General features: G+C 38.2%; 1 protein-coding gene across 1 annotated transcript in view; it reads left to right on the top strand.

The window, feature by feature from the left end:
- The window catches only part of PTPN13 (protein tyrosine phosphatase non-receptor type 13), a 121932-nt gene that overhangs the window by 83056 nt on the left and 23718 nt on the right, over positions 1-15158 (top strand). Inside the window, exons 16-25 of the mRNA XM_057425311.1 lie at positions 1039-1221; positions 2416-2578; positions 6085-6508; positions 6676-6773; positions 8690-8746; positions 10373-10465; positions 11793-11900; positions 12682-12813; positions 12993-13459; positions 14470-14598. Coding sequence (XP_057281294.1) covers positions 1039-1221; positions 2416-2578; positions 6085-6508; positions 6676-6773; positions 8690-8746; positions 10373-10465; positions 11793-11900; positions 12682-12813; positions 12993-13459; positions 14470-14598 — 1854 coding nt within the window. The remainder of the gene's footprint in view (positions 1-1038; positions 1222-2415; positions 2579-6084; positions 6509-6675; positions 6774-8689; positions 8747-10372; positions 10466-11792; positions 11901-12681; positions 12814-12992; positions 13460-14469; positions 14599-15158) is intronic.

The raw sequence follows: 15158 nt of genomic DNA, 5'->3' as shown, positions 1-15158 counted from the left end.
ATTCTCAAACGACATATCATTGCAAGGGAGAAGAAATTGTAAGAGATGGGAAGGAATTCGTTTCACTTTGTTTTCTGATCAGTAGTCTTCCTGCTTTAGCTCCAACTAGATAAAAGCAACTATTGATCCTTATGTTTACCCTGAAGGAAGCTATGATTATGAGGCAGCACACCCTGCTTTTCCTATGCCCTTTGTTCTTTCTGTTGAGAAAAAAAATACTTAAATTATGAAAAGTTTTGTTACACCTAATACTATTTATGGTGCTTGGTATGAAGCAAGCCAGGAGCATTACCAAGCAGACTTCTGTGTGCAGGTACAAGGTCCGATGATAGGAAAGCTGTAGTCACAGCTATATTTGATTTATTCTAAAAGAACCCATCAAGAAATATAATTATGTGTTTTGCTGCTGTTGCTCTGAGGTAATGAGCAGGTCCTGCCTTGATACAATGGCTGCAAATGACTTCAGGAGGTGGCATCTTGGTGCTGAGATGCTGGATAATCATTACGCTGTAATTCCACAGTCATGCTGTGGTTCCACAGTCTCTTGAGAAGGTTGTGGCAAAGGCACTGAGCTGACTTTGCCCCTTCTAAGGCTTTGGCTGAAGTGTTCTTGTAACTTAAGCACAGAAAAGAAGAACAGGGGCCTTGATCCTAGCTAGACATAGTGTGACTTGGGGTGGGGAGAGCACTTAGATTCCTTCATTTGATTCATTACATCAGTCCTGTATGCCAGTACTGAAGAGACACCAGGAATTAATGACTAGGAGTGCAAAGTGAGTGAAACTTCATCTCTTGGCAGTTACGATACTTTAATGTGATCACAGAATTGCAGTGTTAATCTAATTCTATGTTTTAAGAAGTGGTTCGATAACAAGGCCATCTGGCTGGTTACAGTTGGTTTGTGCAGGTTTGATTTACTCACAGGCATTCTTGGTTCATGCTTTCATTGTCTGATTTTAATAAACGCTATTAAGCATAAAAACTTGTAATAGCCTTAATTTCATATTCTTAGATGTTTCATTGTATTGATCTGTATAGTTGTGTCAGAGGCTCACAGAATATGGGGTTCATCTTCATCATGTGTTGCCTGAGAAGAGATCCCAAACAGGTATCCTTCTGGGAGTGTGCTGCAAAGGAGTTGTTATTTTTGAAGTTCACAATGGTGCCCGCACACCTGTACTACGCTTCCCATGGAGAGAGACAAAGAAAATATCCTTTAGTGTAAGTTGGTCTCTTTTCCTCTGTCTGTACATATCTATATTTGTATGTTCAGATACTGTGTGTTATTCCTGCAAATTAAGGTGCTGTTCTCAGTGTAGTCTGACTACATTTTGGTTTGCTGAGCTGTGTTGTTTTAGGGGTTTGAAAGAGGAGTTTTGAAATTTCCAAGATTTTTTTTTTTTTTTTTATTAGCTTGCCTCCTATTCTGAGGCTGGAACCTCAGCAGCAGAGAGTTTAACACCAGTGTTTTAGTTTGGCAGATCTGTAGTGATGTGAAACATGGCTCCCCTGCCTTGTGTAAGGAATGAGCCATTATGGAGATAGATCAAAGGCTACTCTTATAGGGAGAAGCTTTACCCATTGACTGCATTTCTGGGCATCCACCCATGCTCCTGTATGGGACATGGGTACTGAAGGAGCATGGGAGTGAGAATCCTGCATTAGAGGACTGGGTATTGGCAAATGCCAGAATTCAGTGTAATTAACAGATTCACCTATTTCGCTTTTAAATTATTTTATTTCCATGAGTAGTTAACTTAAACAGTAATGGTTGACAGTGGCTGACACTTGATCTGGACAATACCAGACAACTTTAGTGGGTACAGCATAATCTGGTGGTCATGTGTCAGTTTTTAATGAGGTGTTGAGCTTCAAGTACTTACCTTGGTACAGGTATTGAAAACAGGACTTCTAACTGTCTGATAACTTACTGAAAAGCTCCAGCCTGTTTCATCTGTGATAAGATTTTTATCTAGGATTGGTAAATTGAAGTTCTAAATTTATTTTTTCAGTAATTTTTAGACTTGGAACATTAACTGATAAAATTTCATAACTGGATGGGTACCTAGTTATTTTTCTTTTGAGTGGCAACACCCTTTGTGACATCATTGGAGGCTTTTGAGAAGTCCATCCTGCAAAACATAATAGTGCTGTTTGTCATTAGTCATCACTAACAGTAACAGAGATGGATTAAATAATAATAAAGTACCATCTCAGCTAGCCCAGAAGTAGCTTTAAAGTGCTGCTTTGTAAATGTCAGATTACTTTCAACCCGAATTTTAATAGAAATCTCTCCCATTGGTGCATTTTTGCTTCAGGAAGGTTTCAATGCTGTAAATGCACAAGCAAATACAAAATTCTTTGTAAGCTAAAAGTAATCATTGTCTTTAACTTTTTTATTTCTCCATTGTGTAGAAGAAGAAAATAACTTTGCAGAACACATCAGATGGTATCAAGCATGCATTTCAGACTGACAATAGTAAGACTTGCCAGTACCTTTTGCATCTCTGCTCTTCCCAGCATAAGTTCCAACTACAGATGAGAACCAGGCAGAGCAACCAAGATGCTCAGGACATTGGTAAGGACTGTGATGTTGTGTTAGTTTTTAATAGCAATCTATATGTATTTTTGTAAGGAGAAAACTGAACTTGAGCTTCAGTAATTCCACTGAGTGCTACGTATGTGTAGCTCTGCATCTGGAGGGTTTGAACTATAAAGAGAATCTACTAAGTAAGTTTGTTTAGGATTTGCTGGAGGGGGAAGAGTTGGCATATCACAAGAGCTGGCACACAGCAGCTCCTCTAAAATAAAAGGAGATTAAAAATAGGTCAGTAATAGTACTTTGTGATTAGATTAATGGCTTCTGGCTTTTTTCAGAAAGAAGTTGAAGATACTTAAGTAACAGGATTTTTACATTTTGCTTAACGTGAAATTAAATGCTTTGATGATGTGGAATTACAGATAAAATGGTGTGATCATGAGAGGGCAAATACAATAGGGAGCATTTCATGATGCTGCATCTGTAAGCTGTGGGTGTAGCTGTCTTTATTACACTTAATGTTTCGGGGACCCAGTAAGGAACAACGCTGATGCTAGTCAGTTTTCTTCAGAAATGCTATCTAATTTGTGGGTATAATATAAAATCTAAAGGTGTGCTTTTAGATAGAAAATATTAATGGGAGAATGCAATCCATTTAAACACATTCTGTACTAATTTCTTTACAATTTGGAGCAGAGCTCACTTGACTGGCTGGCTGGAAGTGCTATTTTGGTCAGTCTGCCTGCTCATTCTTTCTTTGTTCTCTGTTTTTATCTGTCTGCATTCCAGTTGATGTTAATCCAGACTTCAGCCAGCATAGCTGGGATAGAGTTTGACCCCACTGCTGCGGAGGTTGTCATCTCTAATTTAAAAAAGAGGGGGAAGGGAGGAGAGGCAGTGTGGCAACTCTGCAGCCTTTTTTTCTATTCTGTTGGGTTCCGCCAACTCAGTGAAAGGAACAGGGCCAAGCCTTTGTACCATTCTCTAGCTTAGTGCTTGCTTATCCTGAATGGCAAAGAGAAGCAGCACATGAAAGGCTTTCTTGGCAAGGCAAACTTGGTTGCTCTTACAGATGCAGTATGTGTTGTGCTTTTGGAGTCTGAAAAATAATAGTTTGTTTCTAAGCAGTGCAGATAACTTACAATTCAGAAGTCTCAAATTTCATCAATCATCTGTAAGCAGGAGGAAATAAGTCAGTATTATGGTTAATTCCATTACACTTGGTTATTAAAAGTAGAAACACTTCCAAAACTTTGCTTATGTCATGTCTTTACTGATCTAAACTGATCAGCCCTGTTTCTCTTTCCTTCAGGGATATATGCATAGAGCAATAGAGTTACTAGAATATTTTAAAAAAGAGAAAGTATTGTAATAAAGGTAAGAGAAAACAATGATGAATCAGCTAGCCAAAATAGCATATTAATTAATTAGAAGCACTGGTTTTTTTTTAGAGCAGTGAAATCCCAGGCAGTATTTGGGAAGCATTATTCTTGGCCTATAGAAGCATCAAGTATTTTTGGATTGGTTTTTTTTTTTCAGAGCCCTTAAAATATCAGTAAAAATGGCGGTTAGAAGCAAAACAGTAAGCAAAAGGGAAGGTGATAATATTATTAATTCGAGGCTGATCACCACAGGAAGTGTATGTTTTGAAGGCTCCTTATATAAAGATTGGGCTAACGGCACAGTGAACACAAGCACATGCCTATAACACTTGCATGTTCATGGGGAGAAGCAGCAGATTTCAGAAGACTAACATACTTTGGAAGATTCTTCAGAAATACAGTATTAGCATCTTGTAAGACTCACCTTGATTTCAGCCACTGAATGGAAAAAGTGTTTCAAGACAAGGGAGAAGGGCCTGGCATGCATAGTGGTGGTGAACACATTTTCATGGAACATAGCAACAGAGGATGGAGGCATAATGGAGAGCACCTTATAGCCCGTGATGTATGTACCATGACATGTTTTTCACGTGTTGCACAATGTCTTCAGTGACCTGGGAGAAAACATTTTAACACATGTAAATCAAATAGGGAGAATTAGGTTTGGAAAATGAAAGGAAATTGCCTCTTGAGTAAAATTCTTTCTGCATAAATAGAAAGAGATGAGACATAAAGTTAACTGAGCACTGAGTTTTAAGATGGATATTTGGATTCCTGAAAGGACATTCTGAAAACCACAAAGATGGAAACAAGGGCTAGGTCAGCCTTATGCAGGGCAAGTTACTGTTGTAGTTAATTCTTACCCTAGGTATTGGGGGAAAGAATGTCTTTTGGAATGGAAGTGCTGAGGTTGTATTTTCCAAATATACTCTTCTATGGGGAATACTTAAGCATTTAGTGAAGCTAACAGACAGTGTGTACCAGAAAGTAGCATTTGCCTTTTGAGTTCCAGTGCAGCTTCCTAAATCAGCTTATTTCCTAGCTGCATGTAGAGGTTAAAAAAAAACCCTACACTAGTTAACCCTAAATCAGAACTGTATTTGCAGTTGGAGATTGCTTTTCCTCAGACTTCTTTGTGAACTGACTCTAAGACATCAGTGAAGTTTATGAAGGGTTCAGGTGGCCTGATTTCCTTAAAGGCTCTAACAAGCAAACATGTTGCTGCAGCTTATCAAGTTTCTGTGCAAGAGCCAAGCCACAGGAACTTAACTGCTAGCCTTAGGAGGCAGTTAGGCTAATAGAAATGAGCCCTGCTCAGCTTTGCTCTACGTTAAGAGGGGGTTAGGCTCAGTTGTATTATCTTGCATTTGCTTTCAGCTAAGAACATCTATCCAGACAGTTCCCACGACTCAGCTGACAGTAGTTTAATTACAAACCCAAAACCTGTTTCCCTCTGCTGCTTGAAGGAGTCCTAGTTCATGAGTCAGAAAAGTGTGGTAAAGGCCAGTCAACACTTTCTGTTCTGTGCTAAAACATTTATGAATTTTTCTGGCAGGGAAGTCTCCAAGTGCACCTAAGTGAAGCGATGCTCTTTAACCAGGTAGAGATGCTGCCCAATAACTTTGCAGCTGTATTGTAACTGTGTCAGGGGCTTAGTGAAGAAAACTAAGCAATGGGTGGATGGAAGTTGGGTGGAAGTGGGGGAGCCCTTTTTGTTCAAATACTGGAAAAGATTTGTGTGAGTAGTTTAAGGGAAGTATAGTGTTCCAGGTCACTTGGCTTGAGGACATAATTTCTTTGCAGAAAGAGATCATGTGCCTGTATATAAGGCACTGCAGTTTAACAGGAAATATAAGTCTTCATACTAACAAGAGGATACATATTCTGCTATTCTGTGGTTTTGGACTTCACTGTAGTAGATGGTCAGGTTAGTGTAATGTCATGAACTCCAAACTTTGCTTCCTGAGCAAACTACATGGTGGTTATTTATATGGGCCTGATGATGGTACATACTTTTGAGCATCTAGACAAAATATATACAGAAAATATTTGTGCGAGTTGGTTGTTTTAAGATGCTTGCTTTACACAAGGAGGTCACACTAACTCTGCTGTATAACTTAATTTTTTTTTTTTTTGTTGTTTAAAAAAAAACAAAATCCACAGAAAGGGCTTCATTTAGGAGCCTAAATCTCCATGCAGACTCTGTCAAAGGCTTCAACATGGGACGAGCAATCAGTACTGGTAGCCTGGCCAGCAGCACTTTGAATCGACTTGCCATTCGACCTCTGTCTGTTCAGGCAGAGATTCTGAAGAGACTGTCCTGCTCTGAGCTCTCACTCTTCCAGCCACTTCCTGGCTCTTCAAAGGACAAGAATGAGAAGACTCTGTGGGAGGAAAGACCCAGGGTTATGAGCAAGTCATTTCATGATCTGAGTCAGAGCCACATCTCGGTTTACCCCCCAAGGAAAAATATCATTACTGCTTTGGACTCTTCCCCCAAAAAAATAGAAGACATAATGGGCAGAGTCTTTAAGCAAATGCCAAAATTTGATACTGGATCAGCAGCAGGAGCATTAAAACTGAGCAAGTAAGAGTCTCTCTGACCGCCCTGCAATATCTTTGTGTACAGTCAATGTACATTTTGCACCAGTTTTGATTTATTATTCATACCATTATTTTATTACATTGATCCTTCCCTCTCCCAACTTCCTCTTCCCTCTCTCTGGTTTCCCTTCTCTCCTTCTCCCCTTTAAGTTCAAAATCTCATGCAGGTTTAAGTAGAAGCCCTGAAAGAAAGAAAAATGAATCAGACTCATCATCCACTGAAGATACCGGTCAAGCCTACGTTGTAGGTCAGCATGCAAAAAATGATATTACTGTATTTACTAACCAACCTCTAAAACTGCTTTGTGTGCAACGCCTTTTTGATATAATTATTAACTGATGGTAATATTTTGATTTTAAAAAGGAAGCAGAGTATCAGGTGTTAAATTAATGCAGGCCAATTGCCTGTTGCTCCTGAATAATTGTTGCAGTTAATCAGAAAAGTCCTCCTGTGGACAATACCGGTCTATGCACAGTACTTGACAGTAAAAGCTGCTCCAGAAAACATCTTCCATTTTGTCACTTCAGAGTGACATTTTATTGTATGGATCTTTTGATAATTTGCTAGTTTTCACAGTCTGTCAAACTTGAATTTTTTTTAGTGCTTTCTGTTTAAGTGTGTAGGGAGTCCTTTTTATAAGTAGACTCAGTTTGGCACAAGCTGGCTATTGTATAGTACCTCTGAGCAGTAACTGCACAGCTCTTTCTTGTTTGTCTCATTTAAATATAATAAATGAGGTACAGTATTTTTTTGCAGTGCATTGAGTGTTTCACAAAAAAAATCTCTTGTAATGAGCTAAACCAGACCTACTTACTCCATTTTCAGGGCAAGGATTGGGTTGCACGCAAGTAGTCTTACTCTAGGCAGTGAAAATACAGAATCTGCATTTAAAAAAATAAAAATCAGAGCAGCTAGGTAGATTTAAATCCACACATTGTATAACTGTGCATTAATTTTTAATATAGCTATGTTATGGTTTCTGTTTATAGAAGGTTCCCTGTTAGAATACTAGAAATTACAATGTCTGAGGCATTTGGCAGCCTTAGCTTGCTTTTGATACTTTGTTTTTGCTTAATACTAAATATATTTGTTAGCTACAGAATATCAGGAAAAGTAGAAGATTAAGGTTATAGAGGTCATATAAATGTACAAAAAAAAACCCAAACCAAACACCCCCAAAATGAACCACCTCCCCAAACAAACAAACAACAAGAAGTCAAACAGTGTGACATACAAACACTTAGCACATCTGTCCCTACTGCTCTTGAATCCTGAACTGACTTGGGAGCCATACTTCTTCAGTACTGACAGCATAAGTCACTGAAGAGTGAGATGAGACATACAGTTTCTGCAGTAACTGGTTGCAGCCATTTACCGTATGCTTTTAGCTTTACAATTAGTGTTATCATGTGCTTACCCATGATAATTTGGGCAGCAGTTCTGATAAGGATACATATCAGATAGTCCTGCTGAATCACATTGCCTGTGCTGGGGGGACAGGCATTCTTTGCATGATGAAACTCATCAGCTGAAACTTCAGGGTTCAGAGGCTTGGGAAAGACCAGGACTGCTTTCATAAGAAGCTTGAATTCTCTTGCCTTATTTACTTTCATAACTTAATACACCTATTATTTTACCTTCTTTAAGGTATGCTACATTTGCTTGGCATTGATCATTCCAAAGAAAATATGATTCTATGTGCAAACCAATTAAAATAGAAATACTTGATACAAATTTCTTGTTACTGTAGCAACTTATTTGTTACTGTACAAAATCTGAGAAAACCCTTGCTGTTTTTTTGGGTTAAGCATAATCATGCAATCCTATTTAGAAAATTTAGTCTTTGACTTAGTTTCTTAAAGATCCATTAATTTTATCAGAAGTTAACACTGGTTGTAAAGGCCAAACCTCTGTCCTTTGCTTAATTCTTTGCTTTTGCATGAGCCTACCATCTATCTTAACCTTGAACTACAACCACAGTATGAGTAGTTTGGCTTTGCTAATCCAAAACTACTTCTATGTCTATTCATTTTTAAAATAAGTAATCTGATATTGTGAATGAGCTCATGTGTACTGTGTAAAGTCTGAAATAGACCTTGGTAGCTTTCATATTTAAAACAAAAGACCTAATAACACTATCTAATATTTCCATTCATGTCACAGGCGTTAGCATGAATACTTCAGAAAATCATCTGTCATCAACACTATTAAAAGAGAGTGGTAAGTGGATAAATAATATGCATGCAGAATTAATTCAGTTAGCTTGTGAAGCACTTTTCAAGTGTTCTTTTCAAGTGCTTCGCTGTTCCACCTGTCCTGTTTCTCAAATACCTCTCCCGGTTAGTTGAATAGAACATTCTCTTAAATACAACTCCTTTCTTTTGGTTTTCTTCTTGGGGGAGAGAATTTGACTTCTGTGTGTAATATTTTTCAAATATAAATAGTATCTGTTTAGTTTGAGACTTGAAAGGTGCTATCACCTAACATGCCATACTCTTTAAATCTCATTTCCCTTACTTTGAGGTTACAGATTCTGTAGAGCCTGAGAGGACTGTTTTCAGTTCATTTACTCTTTAGGTTTAACTTGGTTTGGGAGAAAAACTCTTCTTTCAGTGTATTGCACTATCTTGCACACTGCTTTAGGCTTGTACCAGTGTGTAGAGCTCAGTAGGTTTCTGCTGGTTTTGAACTGCATGCTCCACTTAGGGCAAAAGTATCCCAGGTACTCAAGACCAAATGAGTTGTATCTTCTCTAGGTAGCAAATTCATGAGTTCAGACTTACCGTATGTTCCATTTTCTGAAAGTTTGAGGAAACTGGCTTTTTCCAAATCATGCTTCTGTCTCTAAAGTGTGTGGGTCTACTTCAGCCTGTTAGGAACTCTCCGGAATCACCTAATCATGTAAATCTATTGTGCTCAAATTTTGGAACAGGCAGAATCAGCAGCCTGTGGAGTTGCAAGTGTGGAAATAAATTTAAATGAGAGAGGTTTTAGTGGATGTTTCTTGAATTGGTTGTTTCTTAATGAAGGTTCACCATTAAGAGAATTTAATGAGTAACCTTTTAGTAACTTCATATAATAAGCCTCAGTTTCACTTTCACCCAATATGCTTACATCCTGCCTACCTGAGCAGGGCATGTAAACACAGATCTAAATACTTTGCTGAAATAAGACTAATAAATCTGAAGATTCTAGAGCTCAATTGTATTGTGATTCCAAGAGACTGTGCTAGGTGCTTTTCTTAGGAGGAGTAAAAAATTTTAACTGAAGATGGGATTAAGTTATAATGATGATGTTTTTTTGGTTTGGTTTGGTTTTTTGGTGGATTTTTGGTTTTTTTTTTAAATTATTTGGACATGGAAGTTGTAAGTTGGACCCACTTGTTCAGAAGAGCTTTTCAGGTTATCAGAGAAGTAATGTTTTTAAATGGAATAGAATCAGAATTGTTAGGGTTGGAAAGGACCTTAAGATCATCTAGTTCCAGCCCCACTGCCATGGGCTGGGATGCCTCACCCATGTCACCCAAGGCCCTGTCCATCCTGGGCTTGAACACTGCCAGGGATGAACATTCACCACTGCTTTGGGCAACCTGTTCCAGTGCCTCACCACCCTCACAGTAAAGAACTTCTTCCTTATATCAAACCTGAACTTCTCCTGTTTAAGTTTAAACCCATTACCTCTTATCCTATCACTGCAGTCCCTGACAAAGAGTCCCTCTCCAGCATCCTTATAGGCCCCCTTCATATACTGGAAGGCTGCTATGAGGTCTCCACATAGCCTTCTCTTCTCCAAACTTCAAGGCAAGCCTGAAGGGAAGCATTCAGATAATGTCTATTGGCTTTTCAGTTGATTCTCTGCAAACAACACACAACAGAGTTGCCTCACCAGAAAGAGAGATCACTTTGGTGAACCTGAAGAAGGATGAAAAATTGGGCTTAGGTAAGTGGCTTTAAAATTATTGTTGTCATGACTGTTCCTATAAGTCAAAGCTGAATTTTTCAGGTCTGTACTTATTGTAGGACTGAGGAAAGCAGTGCAGACAGTAGCTGGATGTTAATGGTATTTAACATGTCAAAGCCTGGACTTATTTGATAGTGCCTGCTTCTGATTTGTTGAGTGTTAACTAAGTCCATTTCTTGTTTTCTTGTTTTTTCTATATAGTAAGTATAAGATAATATTTTTATTGTGAATTAGTTATCCTAAAAGTTGGCCTTTAAAGTTTATTTCTGTGTTCAGGCACAAGATTTTGTCAATGTGGACATCTCAGACTTGTGACAGCTTGAAGGGTTTAAATGAAATAAAAAGGCATTAAATAGCCATTATGTGCTAATTGTGGAGCGTTTTTCTTACTCTTATAATATCATCAGATGGAACGCTAATTTGAGGTTTAAGAAGCCTGGAAGATGAGATACTTGCATTCCATTCTTCCTTCTACCACTGATTTTTTTCATAAACCCACATAATTTTTCCCTGTATGAGTAATGAATAATTTGGTGTCAGTATTGTGCTTTAGAGAGTCTCTGTAAAGTGTCCTTAAGGACATTGTTCTGTCATTCAGAATAGGACTTGTGTAAATTTGAAGAGGTGGGAAAAGTCTGCAAGACAATAATATTTAGTGTTTACTCTGCACAGTTGACCAAAAAGGAAAGAAAATCATATGAAATGCACTATTTCTTCTCTTTCTTCCCCATGCAACCTGTGGTACTTTGCTGTTTTAGCTACAATAGAGAAGACCTGATATCTTCCATTTTCTTTTTTTCATCTTGAACATTCTTTCCAGGTTTACCTCATAAAATTAGTCCAAGTAGATGAAAAGTCTAAAAAGAAAACAGGGACTTGAAAAACTCAGTAGGGTCAGACATTTAGGTGAAGCATCTGACAATAGAGAAACCTAGAAATTTTTAAGTAAGAGAAAATACATTTCATCTGGTCAGCGAATGTGCATGTAATGTCATGCATTTGTGCATGTGTTTCTCTTGCCACAGTTGTCTTCTGTAACCTTTGCTGGAGTTTTCTGGGAAGCCAGCTAGACAAAATCTATAGTGCTTGCTCAAAAACAGAGAATGCATTAAAAATGCATCAAAAAAGCTTTACCTCTTATTTTCACGTAGACTTCTCTGAGGCATATATTTTTCTTAGATTTTTCAATTATTAGAATTACTAAGGTTTTACATATTCTGTAATCATAGAATCATAGAATACAGACTTGTGTTAAGTTACACTGTGGTAACTAATATTTTTGCCTGCTTTGGACTTTTTTTAATAGGCTTTCAAATAGTCGGTGGAGAGAAGACGGGGAAACTTGATCTGGGAATTTTTATTCATTCAATTATTCCCGGAGGGCCAGCTGATTTGGAAGGATCTCTAAAGCCAGGTGAATAGTGTAAATAAGATGAGGTGTATACATGTAAGAAAAGACCAAACACATATGTAATATCATTTCCATCTCTGGCTTCAGGCATCCCATTACCTTCTAGATAATTTCTGAAAACTGCTGATACTTCTTCGTTAAACGATACAAACACCAAAATAATATGAATCAAAGTAAAAATTATAAAGCTTGAAGTAGCAGAAAATTAAAGTTACATGTAAATATAAGGGGCTTATTTGCCACAGTCTCTCTATAGATGCTTTGTAATTTATTGTTTTTAAAACTACTTTGCATGCATACTTTGAATTTGAAAAAAGTGAATGTAACCGTATAGTGGGGGTGGGTGGGGTGGGTGGTTATTTCATATCTGGTTTATTTGGTTTGGGGTTTGTTTGGGTTTTTTTTTTTTCATTTTAGTCTGTGCCTTGAACTGAGCTGCATATTGCTTATTTCACTTCTTGATTTTTGTTTTTCTGTCCATTTTTTTTTACAGCAGAACAGAATGTAGAAATAATAATATGGAAAAGTTTGTCATTTTTAAAAGAGGAAATACTCATAACCAGTTCTTGTAGTTTGGTTTGGGTTTTGTTAGTTTTTAGAGGGGGCTTTGGGGATTGGCTTGGTTTTGTTTTAATGATTAGGGTTCCTTATTCCAGCATCACTTGAATGTTAATAATTTTTAATCCATGCATTGTGTAGAGATTTTCAGACCTGTACTCCACGTTCTCATTGATGGATAAAAATGCAGATGTTAGTTTGTATCTGAACAAACCCTTTTGTGCAGGACACCGACTAATATCCGTAAATAGCACAAGTTTAGAAGGCGTCAGCCACCATGCAGCATTAGAAATTTTGGAGAATGCACCTGAAGATGTAATACTTGTTATCTCTCAGCCCAAGGACAAGCTATCCAAAGGTATGGAACTGCAGTTACTTCTGTAAGCAACTCCGCTAGTATATGCTTGAAATTCTGTTCTGAGGCTGAATGAAGAAGTGTATAAAACTTTTATCTGGTTGTAAGCTGAGAAATTTGTGTCATGCTGCAGATAAGAAGGTTACCAGCTATTGATGACTGTCTTTTCTCCTGGTTTTCAGCATCATGTAATGCTGCACACATCAGTAATGGAACTAGGGGTTATTTGAGGAGGCCGTCGTCGGTGCAGGACAATGAGGCAGAATCCTCTTCAGAAGAGCACAACCAGCCTCGTGGTCACCAGAGACCTGTTTCAGGGAGTTTGTCTGGCTTCTCGGGTGGCAAGCGGGATGGAAGTGTGAGCTCCCAGGATTCCAGAACTGAGAGTGCCAGCCTGTCTCAGAGCCAGACAGCCGGCTTCTTTGGCAAACGTGCAAGTGGTAGAGCCCAGCAGGATCCTCAGCATTACAGTGATTCCCAGTCTGGGCTTTCTAAAATGAACGAGAAGAGAAGATCCTCGTCAGACAGTACACGAGCCAAAAATAAAAGGCCTGGGGTAGTGGAGCCTGTGGAGTATTCTGACCGAGGGGATTCTGACATGGATGAAGCAACTTACTCCAGCAGTCAGGAGCAACAGCCAGCTAAAAAGGCATAGTGTATTTCATATGAAATTTCCAATCAATATAATAGTGGTAGTGAAATATCTGATTGTGGGTGTGAATAAGGGGAAAAGATGTGGGGGAAGAACAGCCTAGCCTGAAAGTTATCCTTCTAATGGGAAATGGTAATAGATAGTTTCTAATAGTTTGGTGATTTTGTTAAAAAGAATTTGTTCCAAAAAAAATAACTTGAAATAACTTCCCAGCTTTCCAAGGGGCCATGTCTTACCAGAGGCAGATTGTACCTTGGGATGAATGTATAGCGCACTTGTTCATTCTGTAGAAAACCTCCTTTCAATTCTGTGTATTTGCCCAATATGTTCATAGTCTAGTGACCACCCCTAGAGGTAAGTTTATTAACCTGACAGATGTTTTTAAACCAAGTTTTTCCTAGATTAAAGTAGTACTGATGCACCTGGAATGGTAGCAACAGAATTCATTGTCATTTGGGATTGATCTAATCCATGGAAAACTGCTTTTGTGTAGTGAAGTTCAGCAGTGAACCATGCTCTCTGAACAGAGACAGCTTGCTGTTTCACCTTTCCAAAAGAACACAATGGCAAGTACTACAGATTAATTCCTAACTTGCAGTGATTCCTTTTTTCAGCTGCTGGAGGTTATTCAGTCAAGTTGTGGCAGCTCCTGCAAATTAATCCAACACTCTCAAGCTGCTGCTGTAATGCTGAAGAGCTGCAGTTTTTATGTTCTGTGACTAACTTACTTTTGACAATAAAGACTCAGCTGCTGAAGGCCAGGCACACTTCTGTGCTAAACCTGTTCAATGGCAGCAATGGAAGAGTTAAAGCTATGAGCCTTACTAAATGGTACTTTGCTATGTGGATTCCTTTTGGCTGCATCTGACTCAAAAACACACCCTTTAGGGTCTTAACTATAAACTTCTGTTCTAATGGCAAATCATTCTCTCTTTTTGTTTTGTTTGTGGTTTTGTTTGGTTTTTTGTTTTGTTGTTGTTGTTTTGGTTTTATTTTTTTTAATAAAGGAATCTTCTTCAGCGAATGCAGCAAACAAAATGAATTCTAAAAAGGTTACTGGAGCACTTCTTAAACCTGGAGATATCTTTGAGGTTGAACTAGCCAAAAAAGATAACGGCTTGGGAATAAGTGTCACGGTACTGTTTGACAAGGTTTTTAGATGTTTTCTCTTTTTCTCTACTCCCAGCAACCCATTAAATTGATATATTACAAGGAAGCATATTTTCTGGAGTCACTGTTAAGTATATAGTTTTACTGGTGTGTGATTAATCTTAGCAAAGCTGAAAAGTAAATACTATTTTATATCCCTTTTCTTGTCATCTGCCCTTTTAAATAACTCTTGTTGTTTTATGGTGAAGCCCCAAAGTCCTAATAGAATCTTATCACTGCTTTCTGAGTACAAAAAGCAAGGTGGTCTTTGTCCCTTGCTACCTAATAATGTGGCAGATTTACAATGGAGAGAAATAAGACCTTCCCTGACTGGCATCACGGGCTGTCGAGGCAGTAGTGTGACTTACATGAGTACCTATGGACGTCCACACACATACCACGTTCAGGGTTCTCCCTCTGCTGGATTAAAGGCAGAAAGCAAAAAAACTACTTAAATTCAAGTAAGACCAGGCTGACACTGCTTTCTTGCAGTATGAAGCAAAAATATTTTTTTTAATGCACTCATTTCTCCTCAGGCTATAAAATT

Source organism: Pezoporus wallicus, unplaced genomic scaffold (genome assembly GCF_028554395.1).
Source record: "Pezoporus wallicus isolate ANWC-B61680 ecotype Strahan unplaced genomic scaffold, APGP_CSIRO_Pwel_v1 contig_7853, whole genome shotgun sequence".
In the NCBI taxonomy this organism is placed as follows: Eukaryota; Metazoa; Chordata; class Aves; order Psittaciformes; family Psittacidae; genus Pezoporus; species Pezoporus wallicus.
The sequence above is the reverse complement of the archived record's forward strand: the minus strand, read 5'-3'. Positions and strand labels throughout refer to the sequence as shown.